Here is a 25509-nt window from a genome sequence, read left to right as displayed (position 1 = left end):
TGCGAGCATTCCAATTTAAGGAACGCCAAAGAATCCAAAACGCTTTGGCACGCCTGCTCATAGGCCTCCCTTCGAGAGAACACATCAGCCCAACACAGAGAGTCCTTCATTGGCTCCCTATTGGTCGATGAATTACCTCTAAAGCCATGTGCATTACTCACTGTGCCATTCACAACACCGGCCCTGGGTTAATTCAATCTAAACTCACATGCTACCGAACATCCAGGACACTCCGATACAGCACAGCTTTACTCCTAGTTATTCCCCAATATAACTGTACCAGACTGGGTGGATCCTCGTTCTCCGTCCAAGCTCCCACCATTTGGAACTCTCTGCATCTCCACATCTGCAGCATTGAAAATCATATCGCATTCAGAAAGGCTCTCAAGACATAGCTTTTTTCCTTCCTTACCTTGAAATCCCTCTCCCACTCTATGCTTTGACTGCTCCTTGCACACAAATACTGGCCCAGTCCCAACAAAACACCTACATTTTCACACCCCATTGATGCCGGCAGCATTTGCAACGGCACTCCGTGATAAACTTGCCATTCTTCTTTCCCGCAGATAATCATTCATCGCTCCCAACCACCACCTCTATAAATGGCGCAAAATGGCTACAGAACAACAGCTATAAATCTGATCGCACCTTGGATGGGGCCACTAAAAAAGTGTCTGGGCGGAATTCTCATTCAGACAGACCGATAGAGTTAGCAACGGTAGCAGGGCCAGTTTGAATTGGGGACAGGTATGGTAACGCACTCAGTTGTATGGTCCTACATAATTATCAAGGGGCTTAACTGAGTACTCAGAACACTCAACCCATTGGTCACACAGGGGGTAGAAAGAAAATGATCCAGTTCAACTTGGGTTATTGGGCATAGGAAGAAAGATGCACTAAGATGCTTTTAGCCAATTTATTTCCGCTGGGGAAGGGAAACTTCACTGTTAATCTTACCCACAGGTGACATGGTCAATTTAATTTATTTATCTATTGCACTCTGAAAATGCCACCAGTCAGGTCCTTCCAAAGGTGGTATGCTAAACCCACCAGAAGATGCACTTAGAGGACTAGTCTGTTGCCATGAGAGACCTAAGAAAATTACGCGTGTCTTCCTTGTTCCCTGGGCGAGACTTCACCTACGTCCCCAGCCGCTCCATATCCACATGTTCTGGAAGGAGTCGTCTCTGGACTTCGAGGCTCCTATCCCTCCCTCAGGGTCCAGCTTTGTTGGTGGCTGCACCTGCCCAAACCATTGTTGGGGTTTCCGCTTTGTCCACCTTCTACGATCACTGTTACCACAGAGGCGAGCCTGGTGGGGTGTTGGGGCGGTGGCCCTGTGTCGGGAGCTGCAGGAGAAGTGGTCCGGGGGGGACGTGGCCAGGTCCTCCAACTGGAGGGAGCTCTTGGCAGCCTTCAAGGCTCTGAAATCCTTTTGCCCGGTCTTGGTGGGGCAGGCTGTTCTCCTCCGCTCAGATAATACTGCCACTGTGGCGTTTATCAACCACCAGGGGAGCTCTTGATCTCCATCTCTGGGGTGTCTTGCTGTTCTCCTCTGTACTTGGGTGGAGTCTCATCTTCTGTTGCTGTCTGCTTGTCACATCAGGGGCTGGGACAATGTGGTGGCGGATCGCCTCAGCTGTGTGTTCCCCTCGGGGGAGTGGGTGCTGCGGGAGGTAGTGTTTCGGAGGGTCTGCAGGGTTCTGGGGACTCCTTGGGTAGATTTGTTTGTCTCTCCCCTACGAAGGGCCCCCGGTTTTTCTCCCGGTTCCCCTCTCTGGGGGTGTGGGAGGTTGATGCTCTGACCTCCCTGTGGCCGCTGGGGCTCCTATATGCCTTTCCGCCCTTCCCTCTCACCCAGGTGTTGCTGTGCATCCAGGACTCTCAGGCGGTGGTGATCTTTGTTGCTCCGCTTTGGCCTACAAGGTGCTGGTTTCCCCTTCTCTGGGACTTGGCTGTCTCCGCCATGTTGCCTCTCGCTGGGAATCTGGATCCGGTGGTGGGCCCCTTAGGGGTGGAGGGTCTCAAGAACTTGGTAATTGAAAGGGCACGCCCAGTTTCTGGGGGGCTCTCTGACAAGGTGGTTTCTCACATTCAAAGGGACCAGCGTCCTTTTACCTTGAGGGCCTATGAGAGGCACTGGGGACATTTCATGTCCTGGTGTCTCTGTCATGACGGTTCCTCCTCCTTGGATTCTGGGGCTCCTGTGCTTCAGTTTCTTCAGGATAGGTTTACTTTGGGTCTCTCTGTCTCCACACTGAGGGCTCAGTGGCCTGCAATTCGGGCCTTTGGGGGTCCAGCTGTGGGTGATCACCTTTTTATGAGTTTTTCTCTTGCTCTGCCTGTCCTTGTGTCTGGGTTGCTGTCCTGGGATCTCCCGGTGGTCCTTTGGGCTCTGCTGTCTTCTCCTTTTGAGCCTTTGTCTGAGGTTTCCCTTCGGGCCCTCACATTGAAAGTGGTGTTCCTGGTGGCTATCACTTCGGCGTGGTGGTTGGGGGAGCTTGGTGCCCTCTCCTGTGAGGCGCGCTACCTGGTGGTTTCCCCTGATGCGTTGTTTCTTAATTGCCACCTGTCCTTTCTTCCCAAGGTGGTTTCTAAGTTTCATCTGGCCCAGGAGATTGTTCTTCCTTCCGTTTTCCCCTCTCCCTCTCCTACAGAGGAGGTCCCTTGGGTGGCTCTGGATGTGCAGCGGGCGTTTCTACTCTATTTGGAACGCACTAGGGCTTTTCATTCCTCCCTCAGCCTCTATGTAATCTTTGGGGAGTGGTCCCCCCGGGCAGTAGGCGTCTGTGCCCACCATCAGCCGTTGGCTCTGGGATGCTATTCTGTGGGGTCTTCCCAGCCGTCTGGTATGCAGGGCAGGTCCATGAGGGGGATGGCTGCGTCCTAGGATGAGGCTTGCAGTGTTCTTATCCAGGACATTTGCTGCGCCGCCACTTGGTCTGATCCACACACTTTCATTAACCATTACCGTTTGAATCTGCACAGCCAAGAGGTGGGGGCTTTTAGGGCGGGTGTGTTCAGCGTGGGGCGGGTCTGTTCAGCGTGGCGCTCTTGTGAAATACCTTGTTACTGCTGTCTGAATGTGTGTACTTCATTAAATTGGTGTTGGTCGGGTTGCATTTTCCATTTGCCTTTTGGTGTTTTTCTATGCGCTCGGCCCATTCAGGAAGAGTGGATGTGGAGGTAATGCTCACATTACTTAACGGTAATCTTCATTACTCCCAGTCCTTCTTATCCTCGTCCCAGCACGAGTTTCCTGCCTCTCCCTTCCCAGTGTTGAATGGACCTATTGGGCAGTGTACATACTGCATAGCTCTCAACTCACCCGCTTTTGGCGGGTGTCACCCGCCTTGCAAAGGGCTGCCTCACCCGCCAAGCCTCCTGCACGCCCATTCATTTCAATGGGCGTCTCACCCGCCAAAAACAAAATCGGGTGATTTCACCCGCCTTTGCAAGACAAATGGGTGAGAGCTATGCATGATACTGTTGGGTCTTGGAGAAGGCGGGCTGTTATGCCTGGAGGTGGGAGGTAGATGGGGCGGGGCCTGAAGAATAAAACATAAGAGGGTTCCTGTATAGAGGTGGGACACCTCATTGGTAGTGATGGGACGAGGAAGAGAAGAACTACGAGTAATGAAGATTACCGGTAAGTAATGATTTACAATTTACAAGTGCTGCCATAGGATTCATCGTACACTGCTCCAGCCCTGCTGTGAAAACCCGGAGACCCCACGCTCTTCAAAGACCCAGAGAAGAGTGTGAAAACCCTGTGTCTCCAGGCTTAAAGGAATGTGAAAACCCTGAGTCTCCATGCTTAACTCGGAGGTTAGGCAGGTATGCTCTACACTAGCACTGTATCCTAATCCACCGATAGCACCCGCCCACGTGCCAGACCCCTGCATTGCTTACTAAGGCCCAGTCAGCCCCTTAAATAATAATAACCCAGCAGAATGCATCTTAAAATACACATTTAGGACTTCCCCATACATGGACTGAGGGCGTTCCAAATACAAAGCCTATACTATTGATGCCATACACATGGGGAAACGGCGGTACATAAATGACGACTACAATCTCATGAGATCTCGTACACAGGCAATGGCACTACAAAAATGGCGTCCACCTTTCCATTAATACAAGACAGTCCATTTTCTCTGTCTCCAAATGCAGAAGCGGCACGCCCATCTTGGAACGGGACCTTTTCCTAGTGAACAGTATCTTTTTGCCACTGGGGGGAAGTTTCAGCGTAACGCCGGACAGTCGCTGCGGCAGCGGCTGACGTCAGTGACAGTCGGCAGTGGAACATGGCGGCGGTGGTGCGGCAAGATTTAGCTCAGCTGATGAATTCCAGTGGTTCCCACAAGGACCTGGCTGGCAAGTGAGTATCTCCGACATTTTACGGTCTGACAATATAGTCCGGGCCACCCATAGGGACAGGACGCGACTCGGGTGTTCGTCATCAGGCAGCGCAGAGGCATTGCTGGGGTCTTTTTCTCCTGCAGGGGGCGCTGCGCTCCTGCTTGTTCTTATTTTCTGTCTTGACAGCGCGGAGTCTAAAATGTGGTATGTGCGGAGGGGGCGAGGTTAGAGCGTGAGAGTTGCGCCCCCTCCGGACAGCTGGCTTCGGAGGTTTGGCGCAGGTGAGCCCTGGGCTTGCGCCCGCACCTGCTATAGGATGGAGTGCGAACACAACTACCATGTGACAAGACCCCGTGAACTGGGGTAAGTTTCAGCTGCCTTCCAGAAGCAGGGGCCACAATGTTCTCAGATGGCCACAATATTCTATTTAGATTATAGATCGCAAGTTTCCTACATCTTTGCTTTGGGCTGCTTTGGGCTATTAGTCTCGCATAAAGAAAGTTAAAGTTGGGGCAGCATTAGTTGGACCCGCTTGCCAGCTCTTACAGGTTATGGGTTCATGTGACACTACTGTGGTTTGGGAGATTTAAAAACCTCTCTTCTTACCCTTACATTTGCATTTTTTTTTATTCCTCTATTAAGAAGAGTCTTCACTGAACGTTTTTTTCTATTTTCTCTTTGTTTAATAGATATTTGCCCTCTTGACAATGGTTGTTTTTGCTGCTAAATTCCCATTTGAGATTCTAGCCTCATGCTTCTCAGTCATTGGCAGAGCAGAGACCCTAGGAAACTAAACGTAATAGTTGAAAACAGTCCAATATAGTAACACTTTAAAGTAACTTTTTTGTAGTGCACAATAAAATGCGGCGGAAATCCCCCCCCCCCCACCAGCTGCATTACTCATGCTGACGTGAAACTGAAGGAAATCCACGCCCCAGGCAGTGAGGAGGAACCTCCTCCTCCCATAGCCCTGGGGTTGGATTTTCAGTGCCAAAAAGGGCAAGCTATCTCTGCCTCGGCACTCCTTGACACTTAATGGGTTAATAAATCAAATGGTTGGAGTGATACAAGTAACTTTTTGTAGTGCATAATAAAGTGCGGCAGAAATCCCCCTACCCACCAGCTTCATAGTGGTAATTAATTTGTTCTACTAAAATATTCAGTGACTGTTTTCCGTTGTCAGTGTCTACTTTCATTTCCAGATAGATTTGATTACCAAAATTGGTCCTTACTGAGTGGTTATAGGCTGGAGTGATGTGGCCCCTTTTTGAGTAAGCGTGATTATCTTTATATAGTTGCAAAACATATTGTCTCATGCTGGATTCCACCCTCTAAGTGTTGTAACAACTGTTCTCCCATTTGACAGTACTCTATTTACCAACCTTGGCAGAATAAATGGCTGTGTTCGCTATGCCAGGATTCACATTTGTGAAGTCAGTGCTCCAGATAAGATTTTGAAGTGGGAGTATTACACTCCTATTTTTTTTAAGTTGGGAGTAAAACGATTTTTTAGGGAGTAAAAACGTGAGTCCAATTACCAATGGGAGTATTTTATAAACAAGCAAAAATATGTTCAACCGTGAGACAGTAATGAATTCATGCACATTAAAAGATAAACGTGACCTCTTCCATAATTCTAGTTCTTACGTCCTGTGGTATTACATAAACCATAGGTGCAAACACATCCATGGATCAGTTTGGGAGAAAGCAGGGTCACAAGCTCCCATGTGTCAATTTCCAATTATTTATTGTGAGCATTTGTTCTCCCTATTTTTATTTTTGTGGAGTATTTGTCTATTTTTAGTGAGTAAAAGTGGTCAATACACCCCTTATCTGTAGGTTTGTGCAAGGCATAAATTAGTTTTCAAAAATTGATTAGCCGAGTTTGCTAATTAAAATTTTATTGATTAGCAATCAGACCCATTTGATTAGCAGTGTTGTACTAATATTGTTAATGTCACCAGAAGTTATTTGTACAGAAAACGTGAAATGGCCAACAGTAGAGCATTATTGCATACAATACATTAGTGAGAACAGCTAGGACTTGCAATTTTGGCGAGACCTAAAGGTCAGGTAACTTAGTTTACCTATTTGATCTAAGAGAAATGCACTCAACCCATAGCAATGGATGACCCCAAATTTAAATGCGATTCCTCTAACATGGTGCACGTCACTACAAACCCGATTTATGCTTGGCACACTGCTGCCACCCTGAGGCTAGCCATACACAGTAAAACATTTATTTGATATTTACTGCAAACAAAGTAAATGTTTCGACTATGCGAGTGGGCGAAAAGACTTTGTGATCCGGGTATGAGTGTCTGTAAAATGCAAAAGGATAGCTGCATAAATGGACACAATAAGTATGATTAACATGCTCTGAAAACAGTTTGGTCAGCTGTCTTCTGCAGGTGCTAATATATAATGCAGCAATCATCATTATAAAGCAAAGCAAACTACAGTGTATGAAAGTGCAGTAGATCTGTAGATGTACCAACTGGATGGAACTATTGATCCCTACTTTCTGTAAACATCTAGTTGGCTTTGTGTATTCATTATGTAAGAGACTATGTAGAGTGGATGAGGTAGCAAGCAGAGAACTGGGCAAACTAAGTGAAATATTGTAGTTTGTGGTCATCTCGCTTTCAGGGTAGCTGTTCTAAAGCAACAGGGTGATAAAATAGAATGTCGAGGAGTACAGGGCTCAGCTCATGGGTTGAGCAGCAATTGCACAGATAATGCAACCAGCAAGTTACAGAATTAGGTTCGTCATTAAAAGCATTTGATCGTGTGAACATGTACATTTTCAGACATGTTCACTCGTCAATCTGATGCATCTTCATCCAACAAAATGAAATGTAGTAGTCACTGAGATTGATACACTACCCTAAACGTCACTGTAAAACTTGGAGATGATGCAGTGTTTTAGTGTCCATACTGTAGTTATGGATTATGTAACAACTTACATTTTTAGGAATAGAATTGCATGACTCTTTTTTAAAAAAAAATATAAAGTTAATAGATACTGGTCTTTGCCAGACAGGATATAGCTAATGCATCACTAAAAGGATCATCCCAATTTACTTCTGGTTTGCAATTATTTGATAAAGAAAAATGCATTTCTTGCCTAGCACTCTCAAAGAGACTTACGAGTGGAGGAGATCATTACTGCTGCACTTTTCTCTCCATTAGCATTTGAAGTGAACAGAGAAAAGAGTGAAGAGAGCACCAAGGGCAAGAGAGGAATGCATAGCTAGAAGTGCTTTGATTGAACATGGCAACTTAAATAGCTAGTTTTGCTACACAAGTGTCAATTTGATCAGCAAACCTACAAAATTTCTATGCAACACTGCTTATTTTATGCCTTGATTGTGTGAAGTGCAGGCTGGCACCATGTCTGAAGCAAGAGGTTTACCCTTGAGCTTTCCATACTTCCTGCACAGCGAGTAGAGCGCTCGCTTTGACATCCGTGCAGAGCCTGCTGATGCAGGTTCGAATACCAGCAGGGCCAAACTCAGCCTTTCATCCTTCTGAGGTCGATAAATCAGCGCAACACACCGTGGGAAATAAGCAGCGCTCAGATGCCTGAGGATTCGTAGCGCTATATAAATGCCCAAACACTATTTCCCCTTAAGCCTTCTCAGGTAAAAAGCTAGGTTCGTTTCTACGCTTGCACATGGCAAGGGACAACCTCTGTGGGATTGATGTATTATGTTGTAATGAAAAACATGGAACAATACAACATATTCTATTGAATAGACTAATAGAGATGTCTAATAGTTAAAGACCATTATTGTGGTGAAATGTTAGTACCATTGGTGGCTTCAAATGCTAAAGAACGTTAAAGGGCCATAATTATCTGTGGCCCGGCCTTGGTTTTGCAGAACTACCTAGGACGATGTTGATTTGTGGGTAATTGAACAAGATAGTTTATTCTACTAGTATTCCATATTCACTGAAAACATGGATAGTATTCACATCTTAGTATACAATTCAACTAACATATTATTTTCAAAACAATGAGTACAATCCTTATCGTAATGGCAGATATACCTTTCTTAGTTAAACTTCTCATCTGAATTTTCTTTATACTAGCCGTTCCCAGCATAACATACGCCGTTCAAGTGTATCTTAAAGGTCCATATTGGTCAGTAATTCTTAGGGTCACTTCTGTCCCCCTTCTTAAATTTCTGAATTACCACTGATCGACTCCAAGAAGGGGGCGTAGGTCCCTGTGACTTATTAATGGTCATTGAAAAGGCTAAATGTTTCAGATGGAATCGGAGGTATGCACGGTATGAGAACAGCATGTAAGTTCTATCGATTACACAAGCTTCTATAATGTCTTTGTAGATGCGTAATTGTCAACCTTGTTCCGTTGCAGAGTACGTGTGATCGCATAAGATTGCGTTGTAGCATAATTGTATCACCTACTTTCACTTTTAGCTCATGAGGAAGCATTCGTCCTACAGCGCTTCAGTCTTTATAGACTGAAACGTTGAGCCGGTAATTAAATGTTCATTGACACTGGAACCGTGGTGCCCTGTGTGACGAGAAGTAGGTGTGGAAAGAAGTAACTTGAAATTATTCTGAATGTTTGCGATAGTGGAAAGCGAAAGTGACCGCGTAGAATCGTGCTCATTCTGTTTGTTAAAATGATAGCTGTTGTTGAGGTGGAAGACCGAGGTGTACTTTGCCATTGGGACAGCAGAAGGCAACCTAACACTGATAAATTTGCATCAGCTGATTATGGAAGCTATATATATATATATTTTTTTTTTCAATGAAAAAACTTTGTTAAAGGGACGTTATGGTTAAGTTGACCTAATAAAAACCTATGAAATTCAGTAAAAAAAAGTTGTTAAAAGGACGTTATGGTTACAAGTAAAATCGAAAACTCCCTGAAATTCGCCAGCTATGGTAAGCTAAGCAACCATAACTCGGACTGCTAAGACTAACACCCAGGACATCAAAGATGACATCACAAATATCATTGATGACATCACTGATGACATCACATGTGCATTTACTTTTCATACAAGGGGTTGTGAATGTAATGTTGGTTAAAAAAAGTATCAGGGATTATCGGGAGATGTGTAATAAACTACATACTTCTTTAGAACACTACATTGCGTAATGAACATTCCATTGCAGTGTTCTTTCTAGTACAGGAACCTACTCCTACATAAATGTAGGTTGTGGCTGCAGCATACACCAGAGTTGCTATATTTGTAATTTTCCAAAGTTATATAATAAAACGGTGAATGCTTCTGTATAAGACTTTTCCGTACTGTGAAACATGTACTAAGTAGCTAATAATGCATCACTTACTACATATTTCTACTAATACACACAAAACATAAATAGACTACAATGCATACAAATATGGGGCCTATATATGGAGAGTAAAGTAAGCAAACGAGGCAGTATCATTAGTAACTGTGTATAATCTACATGATTGTATTCACGCACAAAAATGATTGCTGTGTTTTCAGGCCTGCTTCTTCCCCAATATATGTACATCATAAGATGCGATTACATTCTAAGGAAAGTAGTGTAAGAAATCTATAAATGTAATACCTTTTGAAAGTTAAGTTTCTGACTGTCAGTAAATAAAACCACCTGGCCTAGATATGGCAGTGAACAAAAAAGAAGAGGCTAGACATGTGATGTCATCAATGATATTTGTGATGTCATCTTTGATGTTCTTGATGTTAGTCTTAGCAGTGCACGGTTGTGGCGCATGTTATGGTTGCTTAGCTTACCATAACTGGCGAATTTCAGGGGTTTTTCGATTTTACTTTTAACCATAACGTCCTTTTAAAGTTTTTTTTTTTACTGAATTTCATAGGTTTTTATTAGTGCAACTTAACCATAACGTCCCTTTTACGTTTTTTCAGTGAATTTCATGTTTTTCTTTTACCAGTATATGCTATTTTCCTACAACTTACTAATAACAAATATAACAATATTTGTGTCCAATTTACAAAATGTCACTATAAAACTCAGCCATTTCCCACCTTCTAGAATCATTTTTTAACACTTCTATATACTTTTTGCAACTATTTCAGCTAGTTTTGTAACCGTAGACGTCTACGAACATCTGACTTCATTGCGGACATTGCCACATGACCATACGCTGGCGCGCGGCATGATGACGTGTCCGATACCCCTCTGCACTTCACGATAAGATCCGTGCTTTGCAAACAGTTCAGAACTGCATTTTCTACTGATCTAGGAACTTTAAACTTCAAAATTTCCCTTGCACACCTCCTACAGCTTTTCATACTCATCCATTACCAATCTAGTACACAGTACATACTTGGAAGAATTTTATCAAAACTGCAATTTATCTTAAAAATGGCATCAGTTATTGCCACCACCAGCTGGAGGACCTTCACAACAAAAAAAGCGCAGTACTTTCAAAGACAATGAAGAGGACCAAGAAGATGAGGAAGTGCCTACTTCTAGCACCAATATCGAATCATGGGTGTGCCAGTTCCTTGCTACTGTTGGGAGTGTACCAAAGGCTAAAGCTACCAAAGTGAAATGCACTGAGTGTTTGTACTCTGTCGCAGACTACCTGGACAGTACTCCTACGGAACCACCTCCATGCGCCGCCACACCAAATCCAATGACCGCGATGCTCTCGTAAAGGCTGTTCCTTTCTCAGCAAGTAGTAAGCTGTCTTCCTCCACCTTCTCTTCCTCAACAAATACTGTAACCACGCAGCCTGATGTCTGCGGGCATTGATGCGTTCTAAATAAGGAGGCCTACGGACCATTATTGTCCATTGCAGCCCCTGAAATGGGGAATAAAGGCCATTAGCACCCCTGGTTCCCAAAGCGGGAACCCAAGGTGCTAAAACATAGATTTTTCTTTGTAAAGCTGGCCGCCTGCGGCATCCCGCTGTAGGAAGGAAAATCCTTTTCCAAGACAGCCAACATGGAAAGAGAAGGCGGGGCTCCATACACAGCCCCTTTTCCCTTGCCATGGCAGCCTGCAAAACCCTATGAACATATTACCAAAATCACTTTTTTCCCCTTTCAAACCTATCCTACCTTTGAATAACTTTACCACATAGCCGGTCCCAGGTAGACATAGCCACTTTAACACATTTTTTTGTCCCTAGCGGTCATGGCCAGTAGCCAGATTGTCCGCGTCATGACCTTATGCCATAACCCAGACAATCTGGCTAGTGCCCACGGCCACAGGCTATATATACCTCAGTCACCAAAGGTACATGACTATTTTTTTTGTACCTACAATAAAACACGGGCACATTTGCAAAACCATGCTTTAATGTCCTTGCCAATGCTCCTCATGACTTTGCTCGAAATCCTCCCATGTTTTAATTTTTTAAAGTGTCAAAATGTATGTACATAAAATAGTCATATAACTTAGCCCCCACTTGACAAAATCCATTCAGTCTTTACACAAACATTGAAGGTTGGGTCTATAATCTTTCTCAAAACCTTTGTCCACATTCGTCAAATAGCAACAAAGTTATAAGCCAAAGAAACATTTTGAGACCCCCACTCTAATTTTGCCCCCTCTTGACAGAATCCCACAAAACTTTGCAAAACCATTCAAGATTAGTGCTAGAATAAAATCGCAAAATTACATGCAGTTTCATTGAGTGGTGCAAAAGTTATAAGCCATTCAAAAACTGCTTTTCCCCAACCCTGTAATGCAGAAATAGGAGTGTCCGCGAACACCACAGGACTGCCCCAGGACATCTGGAGTGTTTGCGGTCTTTCGGAGGGGGGTGAAACCTGTTTATTTGGCTTCGTATGGCCATATCAAATCCAATCCTCACCCCCCCCACATCCCCAGAGATTGTTGAGATTGACAAGTGCAATGCTGCTTTTTTAAAAAAAAAAATTTTTTTTTAATGTTTTCACTGCACTGTCCGCGAGTCCAAGATGGCGGGCGTTTCAGGAAAACCGATGCATTTCACGGTTTCTCACCACCCAATCAGGAGCCGCGTTCCGATGTCTGCGGACCACGCAAAAGGCAGCGAAATTTCAGCCCAATCAGAGGCCAGTCCACGGACCGAACAGGGAAAGTGAGTCCGCGGAGCGGACATAGATATCACTATTGTTTTTGCCTTACGTTTTGGTCATTTAAAAGAAAAAACTACTGGACGGATTTACACCAAATTAACAAAAGCACGCTTTCGGGACCAAGCCGCCGCTCCTGCCATGCTGAAAATTTGGTGAAAATCCATCCAGTGGTTTGGGCTGTAGGCGCGACAGACATTTTTTCCCATTATGTCTATGGGAAAAATACATATTGGGGACCCCCCCTTGCCCAAACGTCACCAAACTTTGCAAATAAATTCAGAGTGGGCCATTATACTTTTTTTGCAAGTTTGGTGAGGATTTGTCCAGGGGGAGCAAAGGTATAAGCCGCCCAAAAAGTGCTCTTCCTATGGGTTTAGCAACTTAACCATAACTACATGGCCGTTATCGCAGGCCATGTAATATATATATTTTACTGTAAATGGGCCATATGCTCCTTCATCATAACCATGTGGCCTTGTTTGTATTTTCAGTGAGCCATTGTGTGCTGATAATTAGGTCAGCACGAGTGTAAAAAACACTGAAATGGAATTGAAAAAAATATGTAATGTGTGGTGGTGAAGCCTGGTTGTTAAAGGTCAGGACGTAAAACACCTTACAGATAACGTGAAGAACACATTAAAGATAAAATTACCCGGTGCAGCCTACGGACCAAAAGAGATGGATTTAAAGATAGGCAAGCCTCACATGATAAAGTTTAATTTAGAGAAGATGCAGCACTCGGTGTCTGGCAAGATTATTTTACAAAAACAAATGCTGGCAGCGTGGCTAGTGTAAGTCTCCATTGTTAGGCAACTTTAAATCAAGTGCAATTGCTAGGTTCTGGAAAAACAGAACACACATAACGCATTGAATAATAAACCTAGGTTCGATCAACCTAAAAGTTGAATGTTTACAGTGTTAAAAATGCACACCTTGAGAGGGGGCATGGCCAAACGGCACTTAAGATGGCAGCATAAGTGAGATGCTCCCTCTGACAGAGATTTTCGTAAATATGGGCACTTCTTCAAAACCCTTTTATATTCAAACATGGTGCATTGAAAAGCAGCAGGCTTTTTCATTTTGCTGCATTTTCAAGAGGCTCGGCGTGTGAGGAAACATGGCACCCATGTCCCATGAGGTTCATCTCCTTTGATTCCTTTCTCAGACTTTGCTGATAAAGCTTGCCAGTATAGGTGAGGAGAGATGTTCCTCAGCGTCTTGTTATGCTCCGGTGAAGATAACAGCAGCGCACTCTTATTGTGGATAATATGTTTGGGGAAATTCCCCCAGAAGAGGGAAAAGGCAGAAACTTGGCGCATAACATTTAGCAGTTTCCTTGTTCGTCACGTAGCTAAAGCCTCAGAGGAAGTGTTCCAATTGTCTTCATTGAGCCCATCATTTTGTTTCTTGCTGAATGCCCACTCCTACGCTTGCTGGGGTGCCCTAATTCCTCACTCAGCTGTGTTGCTTCCTGTTCACGGCATGGCGTTACTCCCCGGCTTCTACTGGGATTTGATGGCCTACTCCGTGACACCCGATGTCCAAATAATATATTGATGCCTCCTATTAATTTGATCTTCTTGTTTCTGTCACAATATATCTGTTTTTCATTACAAATATGGCTGATAACGCCAAAGCTACACCCATATTGGTTAGCTCTTCATTCTACTCTTGTATGGAGTAGATTCTAGAGGAGCTCGGCAATATTCACTCTTCCATTTCCAGACTTCTCTCGATCCTCCAACATTCAGGATGAAATCAAAGGCTTCAAACATGAAATAAAAATGTTCTTGGGCAGATGGGCTGAGGCTGAGAAAATCATTTATTTTGTTGAAGGTCTTGAAAACATGGATCAAAAAATTCTTCAACTGGAGCTTGAGGAATTGGAAGACCGAAATCATAGAGATAACCTATGGTTTTATGGCATTCCTGGAAAAATAGAATTAAATAACCATATACATTTTCTTACGAAATGGATTCCATTGGAACTAAGCGCTCATCGAGTAAGGCCTTGATTTGTCTACCAACAACTGCACGCCCAGACCTTTTTATTGCTTGGTTTAAAAAAAAAAGAAAAAAAAAAAATGTATTGGCATTTCAGAAATGACCGTTCCCACACACATCACCTTATTTATTTACTTATTATTTATCTTGTTCTCTCCTATGCTCTGCACTTTCCAATGTATCCCCCCTCCCATGCACTATCCCCTTTTTCCCTTCCCCATGCACTTGCACATTTTTAATGTCACTGGGCCTAGTAAGATCGTATTTTGTTTTCTTCCCCTGTTCCCCTTCCCTTTGCCTGGTCGCGCTCTGAAACACCTGTGTACGAGCGCGATATAAATAAAATATATCATATATCACACACCCGGTATTCCACCCAGCCCCCCCGTCTGCTGTACCTCAGGGCATTTAATTCGAGTATTATGTACCCAAGACATAAGTTATCGAGTCAAGTCTCATGCGATACCCAATATTCAGTTTTTGTGGACAATATACAGCATTGAAATCCTTGTGTGGAAAAGTTTAGAATCACTACCCAATCTCAGTGAACATGGCATGGTTTCCCTGCAAAGAGTACATCATCCATTCGAAGGCTACAAAATTCCATACTTTGGTGAACCACTCCTAATGTTTGGCGGCTCCTTATGCTTTCAGTTCTGAGCAATCGCAAGCAGTGCAGCTAATTGCATAGTTACATATGCTTTCTGGATTGATTTTGCATGACGTATTAAATGTTCTTCCAGCATGACCAGCAAACGAGAGCGCATGGAGGGAGGTATAGAAATAGAAAATACTTCACACATGTTCATTCACCGCCTCCCAATAGCGTGCTAAGCCCAGCCAGTTTGACTATAAATGTGCCCAATCCCCCGTTAATCCACATTCCCTGCAACATTTATCTGAAATAGTTGGGTTCATATTTGAGCCAGGCTGTAGTGCCATTGCACCATACGTTTATACCATAATTCTCTGATTTGAAGTGTTCTAGTAAGTTTGGGTATTACTTTCCATAAATGTTCCCAGTCTTGATAACCTCCGCCCTTAAAGTGTCCCACCAATGCTTTTTGTAGTTGATCCCTCACATTCAGAGACCTTCCCCCCCATTATTTTGTGTAAGTTAGAGACGAGGGCTTTATTCCCTGGATTGGATGATATACGTTTCTCAAACTTGAGTTAATTCCCCTGTCGCTGCTGGCTTAATGGGGTGGGGGGGGTGAGCTAAAATAGTGTTTCACCTGAAAATATTGAAACCTGAAGACCTAGTTCTTTCTTGCACTGTGTAAATGATTTAAACTCTGAACCCTGAAACATGTTTCAGCTTTTCACATCCAGCATCTTTCCATTCCTTGTTTGCATTTGGTTCGAGGCCCGATGTGAAATGGGGATTAAAGAACAAAGGAGTAAACGGTGAGGGAAATGTGGTCAACCCATATTTCTTGATTGCAACATCCCAGATGTCCTCTACTGTGTGCGTGATTTCACAGGCATGAATATTCGCAGGACGGTCTTGTTTTGGTAGCCACAGTACTTTCCTAAATCTAGGCCCCCCTGCAGCTTTTTCCATCTTTTCCCAGCTGTGCCCATGGACCATTCCCAGATCACCCTTAAGTGTGCTGCGCCGTAATATGTCAAATAGTGGAGAAGACCTAGTCCTCCCCTATTGGTTGGGAGCATTAGGGTGGATAGGGCTAACCACTGTGTTTTTGTTTTGCCATATAAAGGCTGAGATTGCCCGTTGTATTTTGGGACTAATCGGACCCTTAATGGCTAGTGCTTGGAATAGATAAAGGGCTTTAGGGAGGGTAACCATTTTCAGAATTCTGCCTAACCACGAGATCGCGAGAGGGTCCCATTTTTGTAGTTGGGTCTCAGTTTCTCTTAACAGACGATGAGTTAGCTAAGTATAGACCTGCTAAGTGTTGGCGTGATGTTTACCCCCAGTAGCCTGAACTCCTTGGTCGACCCCCCTCCATCCCCCCCGAGTGGGGACTGATCACGCACATTTTTAATTTCCTCATCCGCTAGTGATAGATTTAATATCTCTGATTTATGCAAGTTAATTTTTAACCCAGCCACTTTGCCAAATTCTTCAAATACACTGGTGGCCACTTGTAGCGTTTTAAACAGATCTGCTGCCATAAGCAGTATGTCATCTGCATAGGCCATGTTCTTGTGGCAAGAACCCCCAAACATTATGCCCTTGATATCTTCGGTTTGCATTATCAAGGATAATAATGGTTCTAGATGCAATGCATAAAGCATTGGTGAGAGAAAGCATTGGTGAGAGGGGACACCCTTGCTTTGTACTCCATTGGAGAGGAGTGATTGAACATAACTGGGCATTTATCAATAGTCATGCTTTAAGCTTATTATAATTTGCCTTGACCTACCCTAGAACTTTGGTCCAAACCTATCTTTTTCCAAAGTAAAAAAGAGAAAAGACCATTCCACACGGTCGAATGCTTTTTCTGCATCAATCGATACAAGAACAGCTGGGGTTTGTTTCTTCTCGACATTTTACAGAATGTGGCACACTCTTCTTATGTTGTCATGTGTTTGCCTCGATTTTAATAAAGCCAGTCTGGTCCGTATGCATTAACAAGGGTAGAAGATCAACCATTCGGTGGGCCAGCACTTTGGTGAATATTTGAGTCTATATTGATGAATGCTATTGGATGGTAGGATCCGTAGCGGGTTGGGTCTTTACTTTGTTTGAGGATTATAATTAGCATAGCTTCTTCCATAGTGAGAGAAATTTGACCTATGTGAGTGAAAGAATTATACAGATAAGTTAAAATTGGAACTAGAATATTACTGTATGTTTTATAGAATATGGCAGCATACCTGTCCAGGCCAGGTGACATATTTAACAGAATCTCATGGATGACCCTCAACACCTCGTCTTGAGTGATTGGTTCTTCTGTCTGTGAGAGCAGGAAGAGTAATTTTAAATATGTTGTGTGGAGACATGGATCTGGGTTATCAGAGGTATACAGTAAAATGATTGAAATTGTGTAATGATGCCAATGGTTTCGGATGTTATCCCCCGTGGGTAACCTAATCTGACGTACAATCCTAGATGCCACCCTTTGACAAAGCTTGGATGCGAACAGATGGCCCATTTTATTAGCCATAATAGAATACTTCTGTTTGAGGGCTAAAAGGGATTTCTCTGCCTTCTGGCTGTGAACGCATCCCAAGTTGTGTTCAGCAAGGTTTCCCTCTCCAAGATTAACTCAAAATTCTTATATGGTCGGCTATCTCCCCTCTAATTACTTGATCCTGCAATGAAGCCAGCAGGAATCGGCAAATCCAGAGCCCTGATCTCTCGTAAGGTACCTCCAACTCTAGTGTTATCGGAGCATGATCAGACAGGGTGATTGTGTGAGTCACAATATGCGCAACTGCTCCTAGCAGTGGGGCAGAGGCCCAGGCATCTATTCGGGGAAAAGGGCTGATGAACGCGAGAGTAAACCGTATAGCCCTTTTCTTCCCCCTTTCGAGTGAGCCAATTATCTACTAGGGATAGATCAGCAAATGTTTGCTGCAGTCATTTCGAGGGGGAATCCATCGGGTCAACTCGCTTCTATCCTGGGCTGGGTCCCACGCTAAATTAAAGTCCCCAAAAACCAGTAGTTCCCCTATCTCTAAAGATTGCCAGCTGTCCCACTATCTGTTTCAGGATCCCTTTCTGGCCAGTGTTTGGTGCATATATTGACGCCACCATCGGTGTTATATTGCTTGCTTTTTGAGCCATCAGCAAGCACAGCAAACCTTACTAGCTGCCACAAAAAAATACTATTATTTTTCAAGGTCAGAAAATCTTTTTCTCCAGATTTTTCTAAACTTACAAAAGCCAAAAGAGATAAATGTCTAGATATGAGACCCCTCATGAAGACCTTGGGCATCAGGGACTGCTTGAACCTGCGAAAATGTTTGTCACAATTCCAGATGGCTCAACTAAAGAATTCACTGAACTCAGCAATCTCTTCAATGTACTCCTGTTTTCTCCTTCAAATTCAACATCTTGCTCTTCTAAATCAGACCCTCTTCCTTAATAACCTCCACATAAAAGATCAGAGCATAAAAAAAGCACATTTAATTCTGCAAGAAGCAGATCTGTTTCATCGGCCCCTTTTGGTTTCTTCTCCCATTCCTAGTCGCTCCAGAGACAAATCTAGATCCTCTATTAAAACCACAGAACCTGCTCTTGCTGCCTTACAAACGTGAACGCATTTCTTCTTTTGCAATGTTGCACTTTGATTCTTACATATGAACAGGATATCTGATTCAATATCTTCACTAAGCTTTAGTGTTTTAGGTTTGTTACTTTGTTTCTCTATTCTTATAATATTGTTGGTTATCTTTTTCTCCTGTTTCGCTTTCTTCTCTTATGCTTAGGTTGTCACTGTGCTCTTGTATCTCCCATGATATTCTTTTGTTCCTGTCATTTAATGTGGATTCTCTTCATTTTTCCTACTTAAGTTATTCAACCTTTCTATATTCATTTTCGTATCATTGCTTTCTTTTGTCCTTTTCCGTTTTTGTTATATTCCCATCCTTTTGTACCCCCCCCTCCCCCATATCCCAGCGTCGCTGCAATTCCTGGAGGTTAACAATTTGCTTGTTCTCCACCTACTATGCCATATATTTTATCTGTCTATTCTGTTGTATTCATATTTGCTATGCCCTTTGGTCAAATGATCTAAAACGATATAATCACCGTCTGTTCAAATTGTCACTTAGAATGTCAAGGGACTAAATCATCACAATAAAAAGGTTATTACCCAACTTGCAAAATTCAAGGTTGATCTCGCCTGCCTTCAAGAGACTCACCTGAACTCTGACATTGAAAACTGCAAAATTAAAGCATCTTGGATTAGTCATACCCTCTTCTCAAATGTTCTGCATAAAAAGGGTGGTGTCTCTCTTGATATAAACGTTTAACTCTCTTACCAACGCAGAAAAGGACTCAGAAGGCCGTTGGATCATCATTATTGATTCAATTATTAACCTACCAGTGACTACAGTTTGTGTATATGTTACTGCCGCTCCTGACCCCCCCACTCTTTATCGAAAATCTACTTCCCACTTTAACTCCAAATCTCGCATTAACTTCCTTAATATGCTAAATACCATTAATTTGATTGACCCTTGGCGTTTTTGTCACCCAGATGTTAAATACTTTACTTTTTATTCTCCCCTATCATCAATATTTTTCTAGATTCGACTGCATTTTTATTAACCCGTCGCTAACTTCTACCATTATTAATTCTGATATTGCTCTCTCCATAACCATTTCTGTTCACTCTCCTGTCTTTACACGTTTAAAATGGATACCTATCCCTAAACTCTCCCCAAGGTGGAAATGTAATTCTTTCCTCCTTAAGAACAACTCTTTCATTGAAAAAATGAATTTTATTTATTGAAGACTTCTTTCTCCACAATCGCTCAGAACATTCCATTCACAACAACTGGGATGCTTTTGAAAGCCACCCTACGTGAGTTTATTTTTCACTTCTCTGCTTTCAAAAAACAATAATCTGAATCTGATCATAACACATTAGCTTCCATTAAGGATTTTGAAAGATCTTATTATGCAAACTCTGATCCTATTGTTGCAAAAACTCTTTACACTTCTTGAATTTAATAAATTATGTACTGATGGGTTTCAAATTCTATACTTCACTTCAGATCTAAATTATATACCAACAAAGCCGGTAAAGTTCTGGCCTCTTACTGGCAAAAGAAAAATCGCTTATTACTCGCATCACCTCTTCTGATGGCACTGGATTAATCAAAATGATATTAATAGGGCCTTTCTAGATTTCTATTCTACCCTATACTCTTCCGATCCCTCTAAGGTGTCAAAAATTCACTCCTTTTTTGAAAGCAACAATACAAAAGAAATTCTATAGACCCTATGGATCCTTCTCCCCTTAATATACCTGTGTCTCTACCAGAAATTAGACAAACCGTTTTAGACCTTAAGCCCGACAAAGCTCCATGACGGATACATTTTTCTGTCGATTTCTATAAGGCGTTCATTGATTCTTTTTCTCAGAAACTTCAGCAATTGTATTCTCATTTTGCAGAAATTGGCCATAGCCTTGGTTCCTTTGGAAAGGCCATCCTTGTATTTCTCAAATCTGATAAAGATCCCTCAATTTTCAAAAGCTATAGACCTATTACCCTTATCAAATCTGACGCCTAAATATTTGCTAAAGTTTTAGCTAAAAGTTCAGGACATTATCTTCCCAAACTCCTATTGATGAATCAGGTTTTATTAAAGATTGTTAGGCTTCCTCCAACACTAGATTACTCTTTATTATCCTATCACATTCCCAGAATCAAATGAACCCCTTAGTCCTCCTTGCATTAGATGCAGAGAAAGCTTTTGGCAGTGTCTCCTGGACCTTTATGTTACACTCCTTAAAATGGCACAGTTTTTCTCCTTCAACTGTATCCAAATTCTATACTCTTCTCCTTTCACTCGACTTCTTATTAATAATTTTCTTTCTCCCTGTTTTCAAATAATGAGGTACTCACCGAGGCTGCCCACTCTCTCCGTTATTGTTTAACTTGGCGCTCAAACCCCTCCTACAGATTATGAGATCAAATTCCAACATAAGCAGTGTTTTTATTAAAAACACAGAAGTGAATATTTCTGCCTATGCCTACGATATTTTACTTTACTAACGCTGCCTGTTCCATTCAACACTTAATAACGCTTGATAACTGCCATAAATTATTTATTCTAGTGTTCCAGTATACAAACTAAACCTTGACAAATCCGAAATTATGCCTGTACTTTAATCAACACTCCATTATTGGGCATGGCATGGCAATACCTCTTTTATCAAATCTTTAGGACTACATATCGCTAAAGATATTCATACTACTGTTAATCTTAACACCAACCTCTTGATAGAGAAAGTCACTAATATGGTTTCCGGATGGTCACCTCTCTTCTTGTCTTGCTGGGGACGTCTTAATTCTATAAAAATTATGATTAGCCCTATTATCTTTTATTCTTTATCCGATTCCTGTAGCTATTCATACTATTTTTTTTTCACAAAACACTGACTCTTAACTTAAATTCTTGTGAAATTACAAAACACCCAGAATTGCCATTAATAAATTGACTTACAAAGCATGTAAAATAGCCCTTCTTTCAGTAATATCATGTCTTTATTTTAAAGCAGTTGGCTTCATTTAGCACTATGAAAACAGCCTTTGTGATGCTCCTGCGTGGATCAATATTGAGGGCAATATTAATGCCCCACTTTCCCTTTCTCACTTTCTAATTACCTCCACATGGCCTAACATTACTTCATATCCTACTCTACACTTCTTTAAATCCATTTGGAACAAACTTCCTGTTGGTTCTTTTTCCTTGACTGCGTTGGGGCATATTTTCTTTTGGTTTAATAAGTTCTGCCCTATTAAATCTAACACAACGTCTATAGATGGTACTCATCGGGTATAAAGCTTGTTAAACATTTGTTCCATAATACTAAAGAATTCCTTTTTGCACAGCTTTGTCAACAATACAATATCCTTGAATGTGATCTCTTCTTTCATAGATCTCTTATCAATTCGGTAAATCTTTGCCTATATTAACTCAGAAATCCCCATTGCCCCCTTAACCTCTATAATTTGTAAACCTTTCATTAAATCTGCAGTTATACACCTTTTTTAAACGATGCTCAGTCTTCCAACCTGTTAAATAGCAGAATTAGGCAATGGGAACAAGAATGGAATTTCCAACCCACTCCAGAAATGTGGTCCGAAATTATATTTTTCAACATTTGTAGCTGCCAATCAAAACTATTTTTATTTTACACTGCACATTTCGTACTCATTCAAGAATCGTAAAAGTTACCATTAACTCCTCCAACAATTGTTGGTCTTGTCACTTACCTAATGCAGATTTCTTTCATTTAATGTATTACCGTACATTCATTTTGGACAAAAATATGGATATGCCTGTAAATGTTTTCAGGAACCATTTTCACTTTGTAATGTTATGATGGGTCCTATTGTTAATCCATACTTACAACTGATTGAATCCTTTAAGTCACTTAATTTATTAGTATTGCATGCCACAACATTACTTCTAATTAGAAAGACCCCTCCAAGTTGTCTTATAGTACTTGGTGTAATTTCATCTGCTCTATTCATCGTATTGAAAAATGTCATGCTTTTTCCATTAACCGTTTGCACAAATTAGATAAAAAATGAAATTTGTATCCAATTCCTCAATAATATTCCATGATGGTGGTTTGCTCTACAGCACTGCTATCACCATATATAGATATTGTTTGCCTCTTATTGGATTCTTTCTTGTAGATCTCCCTTGTATGTCCTACTTTCACTTTGCAAAATGTAACCTCCATCACGGTCTACATATTTAAACCTGTTCAATATTAATCGTTTAATGCATTATGAGATTTTATTGTACTTTTAACATGTCTAATAAAAATTAAATCCAAAAAAGGGCACCTCACCTGAAAGTAACTATACTGCTCCTGACGTGAGCCTCCGTGTCAACACCTGCAGACCCGGCGTTGTCACCTGTTGTAAGGTGACCATGTAGCCGCTGGAGTGAGTCTATATATTTAGAGAGAATGGAATAGTGTGGGCGCCATGCCATGTTGGACATCCATATTAAAAATTCAACATGTAGAAAAATGTAAGAGTGCACCGTTGGTTTGATTATCCACAGGCCTTTCTGTAATGTGTAAAATAGATATAAGTTCCCTGAACATATATAGCATGACTAAAAGGCCTAGGGCGATTTAGGGGATATATCGATCTTATCTCCAGAAGGCAGCCCACATGAGATTTATAACAAGCATTGGCAATGCCAATCGTTTGGGCTTGTGTGGGCATGGGAAAGATATTTGCTAGGCACAGCGTAGTGGTATTAACTAACCATTGTTGGTAGCAGGTGCTGAATGGAACAAGTACCTGGACATGTAATGGCAGTGGCAAAAGCTCAAGATGGATCCGATTGGGGAGTGGGGGGGGGGGGTTAGAACAGTGATGCAGCTTCAGATTGCTCAGCAGGGAGCCAGGATTAATGGAGGATGTTGCTCCCTTGGTGGTGTTTTTTAAAGCTAAAGCCTGGACAAATGCATTCATTTCAGAGAAACAGTTTACTTATATGTTACACCAAAAACATGCACGTTTTGAAACCTGCATAGGTCAGTTAAGTTTTAAATGAAAATGCTTACCTTTATAAATATACACTTGTAATTTAAATACTACAAAATAAAGCCACATTTAGTTTACTAACCCGTTGTGATGCTGGAAATGGATTGGAGGGACAGGGTCTCCTTGTTCTGTACCCCCTTATGTGTGTTCTGTGTTGTTTTCTACACAGGAGTCCATTTGGGACTCCTAGCAGTGCAGCGCTTCCTCTTTTTGGTCCTGGTGAACAGAGACCCCTGGGATAACCTTATGGCACCCATCGGTGGGGGTACAACCCTTTACCAGTGTATGTTTTTGGGCACCTGTATGTGGCCCACAGAACAGGGTATGGGGCTGGTGGCAGCTGCTTGCTGAATTTGACAGGTGCTCTGAGTATCTGCCATTTTGGGATGCCCTGCCATTTTAAATTAAAATGATAGAGTTTATATCTAAACTTTTCATTTATATACAATCTATTAATCACCTGGTCAAATTCATTATTCTTACAAATTCAGTGTTATATCACTTATTCCATTATGCTGTTCCAGAAGTATCTAGTATAAACTAGATTCCTGTTACTCAGCAAAATCTGTGTCCAACGTTCTATAGGTTCCGTCTGGGTATTGGTAACAAGAAGAGCTCCATTAACAAGTTGCTCTTCTCATTCAACGCAGTGCATTCCATGATTATGTGGAAAAGTGTCTCTGTAATTTTAATTTGTTTACTGAAACGACAATATGCTAAATTGATCGGGATTTGTTTTGTTTTCGTTAGTAGTTCTTGTGTTGTGAATACATTTAAACCTAATCTCAAATAGGTGTCACAAATCTTGGGGTCCGGAAAAAGTATGAGATATTTCGGGAGATGATTTATTGGTCTTCTCTCGTAATCCTACTTTAAATCCATCTGAAACTGGGCTTTAAGCTGTAACGTGTCTATCCAGTCATTTCTCAGGATCCGTTTTTTGGCCTGCTGTGGACGCAATGTCAACATTTCGGTTGAAATATTGACACACAAAGCTTTTCCTCCATGGTGCTTTTCCATTCGATCTGTAACGCTGACCTGGTATCCACGGGGACGTCACTCAGCCTGTTCTGACCTCTTACGAACTCGAACACTTCCCTGGAGTCTACTCTACTGGAGACTGGGCCTGAAACACAGGATTGTTAGCGTTTAACTCCCTATTGTCTCTGTGTGCTTGAACCATTTCTTCCCCGTGTCCAACCCTTCCCTTTGATCCACAGCTCACCTTGTTTTCTTGGAAAGTGTGCTCTCCATCCTGCTTTCAGCGCAGGGGCGCGTTGATTGATGTGGGCTCGTTGCTGCCTAGTTACTTCACTGGCAAGAGTCCGGCAGGTAAGTATAATTAGTCTTTTGAACAGTTCTCTAACTTCATTCCTTTCCTTCCTTAGATGATGGCCGGCGTCCGGGGATGGCGACGTGCTGCTGAGATGAGTAGCGCTGAAGGTGAGTGAGAGCGCGATGTGCGATGCGACCCTTTCGTATTTGTATTGAACTGAGTTCTTTTTCTGTGTCTTTTAGGTGCCGCAACGTTTTCAGCGTGGATGCCGGTTATGAAGAAGAAATGCGGTGAGTAAGCGCGGTATGCGGCTCCTCTAGATGTTTCCACTCTAACCTTGGAGTGTCTTTTCCCTCTTGCTAATGGATGAGAAGTTACGGAGACAGAGTTCCCCCAGAGCCGCTGGGATTCAGGTAAGCGTTTGAAGCTCGTACAGTCTTTAAAAAATAAGTGAAGATTTGCTGAATGCTTACTAATGCCTTTTTTCTGTTCTTTTCCCTTTGTCCTTAGGAAGCGGCGTGCCAGAATGGGAATGACACCGCCAAAGATGCCTGCAGAACAGAAGGAGCGATGAATGATGGG

General features: G+C 42.3%; 1 protein-coding gene across 2 annotated transcripts in view; it reads left to right on the top strand.

The window, feature by feature from the left end:
- Positions 1-4204: 4204 nt before the first annotated feature.
- Positions 4205-25509, top strand: part of COPS4 (COP9 signalosome subunit 4) — a 785196-nt gene continuing 763891 nt past the window's right edge. The window contains exon 1 of one of the 2 annotated variants that reach the window (XM_069626120.1): positions 4205-4381. In XM_069626120.1, coding sequence (XP_069482221.1) covers positions 4308-4381 — 74 coding nt within the window. In that variant the 5' untranslated portion in view covers positions 4205-4307. Of the gene's footprint in view, positions 4382-4441; positions 4726-25509 lie in introns of those variants that run through there. The other variant, XM_069626121.1, reaches the window with a different exon arrangement.

This window comes from Ambystoma mexicanum, chromosome 6p, assembly GCF_040938575.1.
Source record: "Ambystoma mexicanum isolate Mex_15411 chromosome 6p, UKY_AmexF1_1, whole genome shotgun sequence".
In the NCBI taxonomy this organism is placed as follows: Eukaryota; Metazoa; Chordata; class Amphibia; order Caudata; family Ambystomatidae; genus Ambystoma; species Ambystoma mexicanum.
Note: the sequence above shows the minus strand (reverse complement) of the source record. Positions and strands in the feature narration are given on the sequence as shown.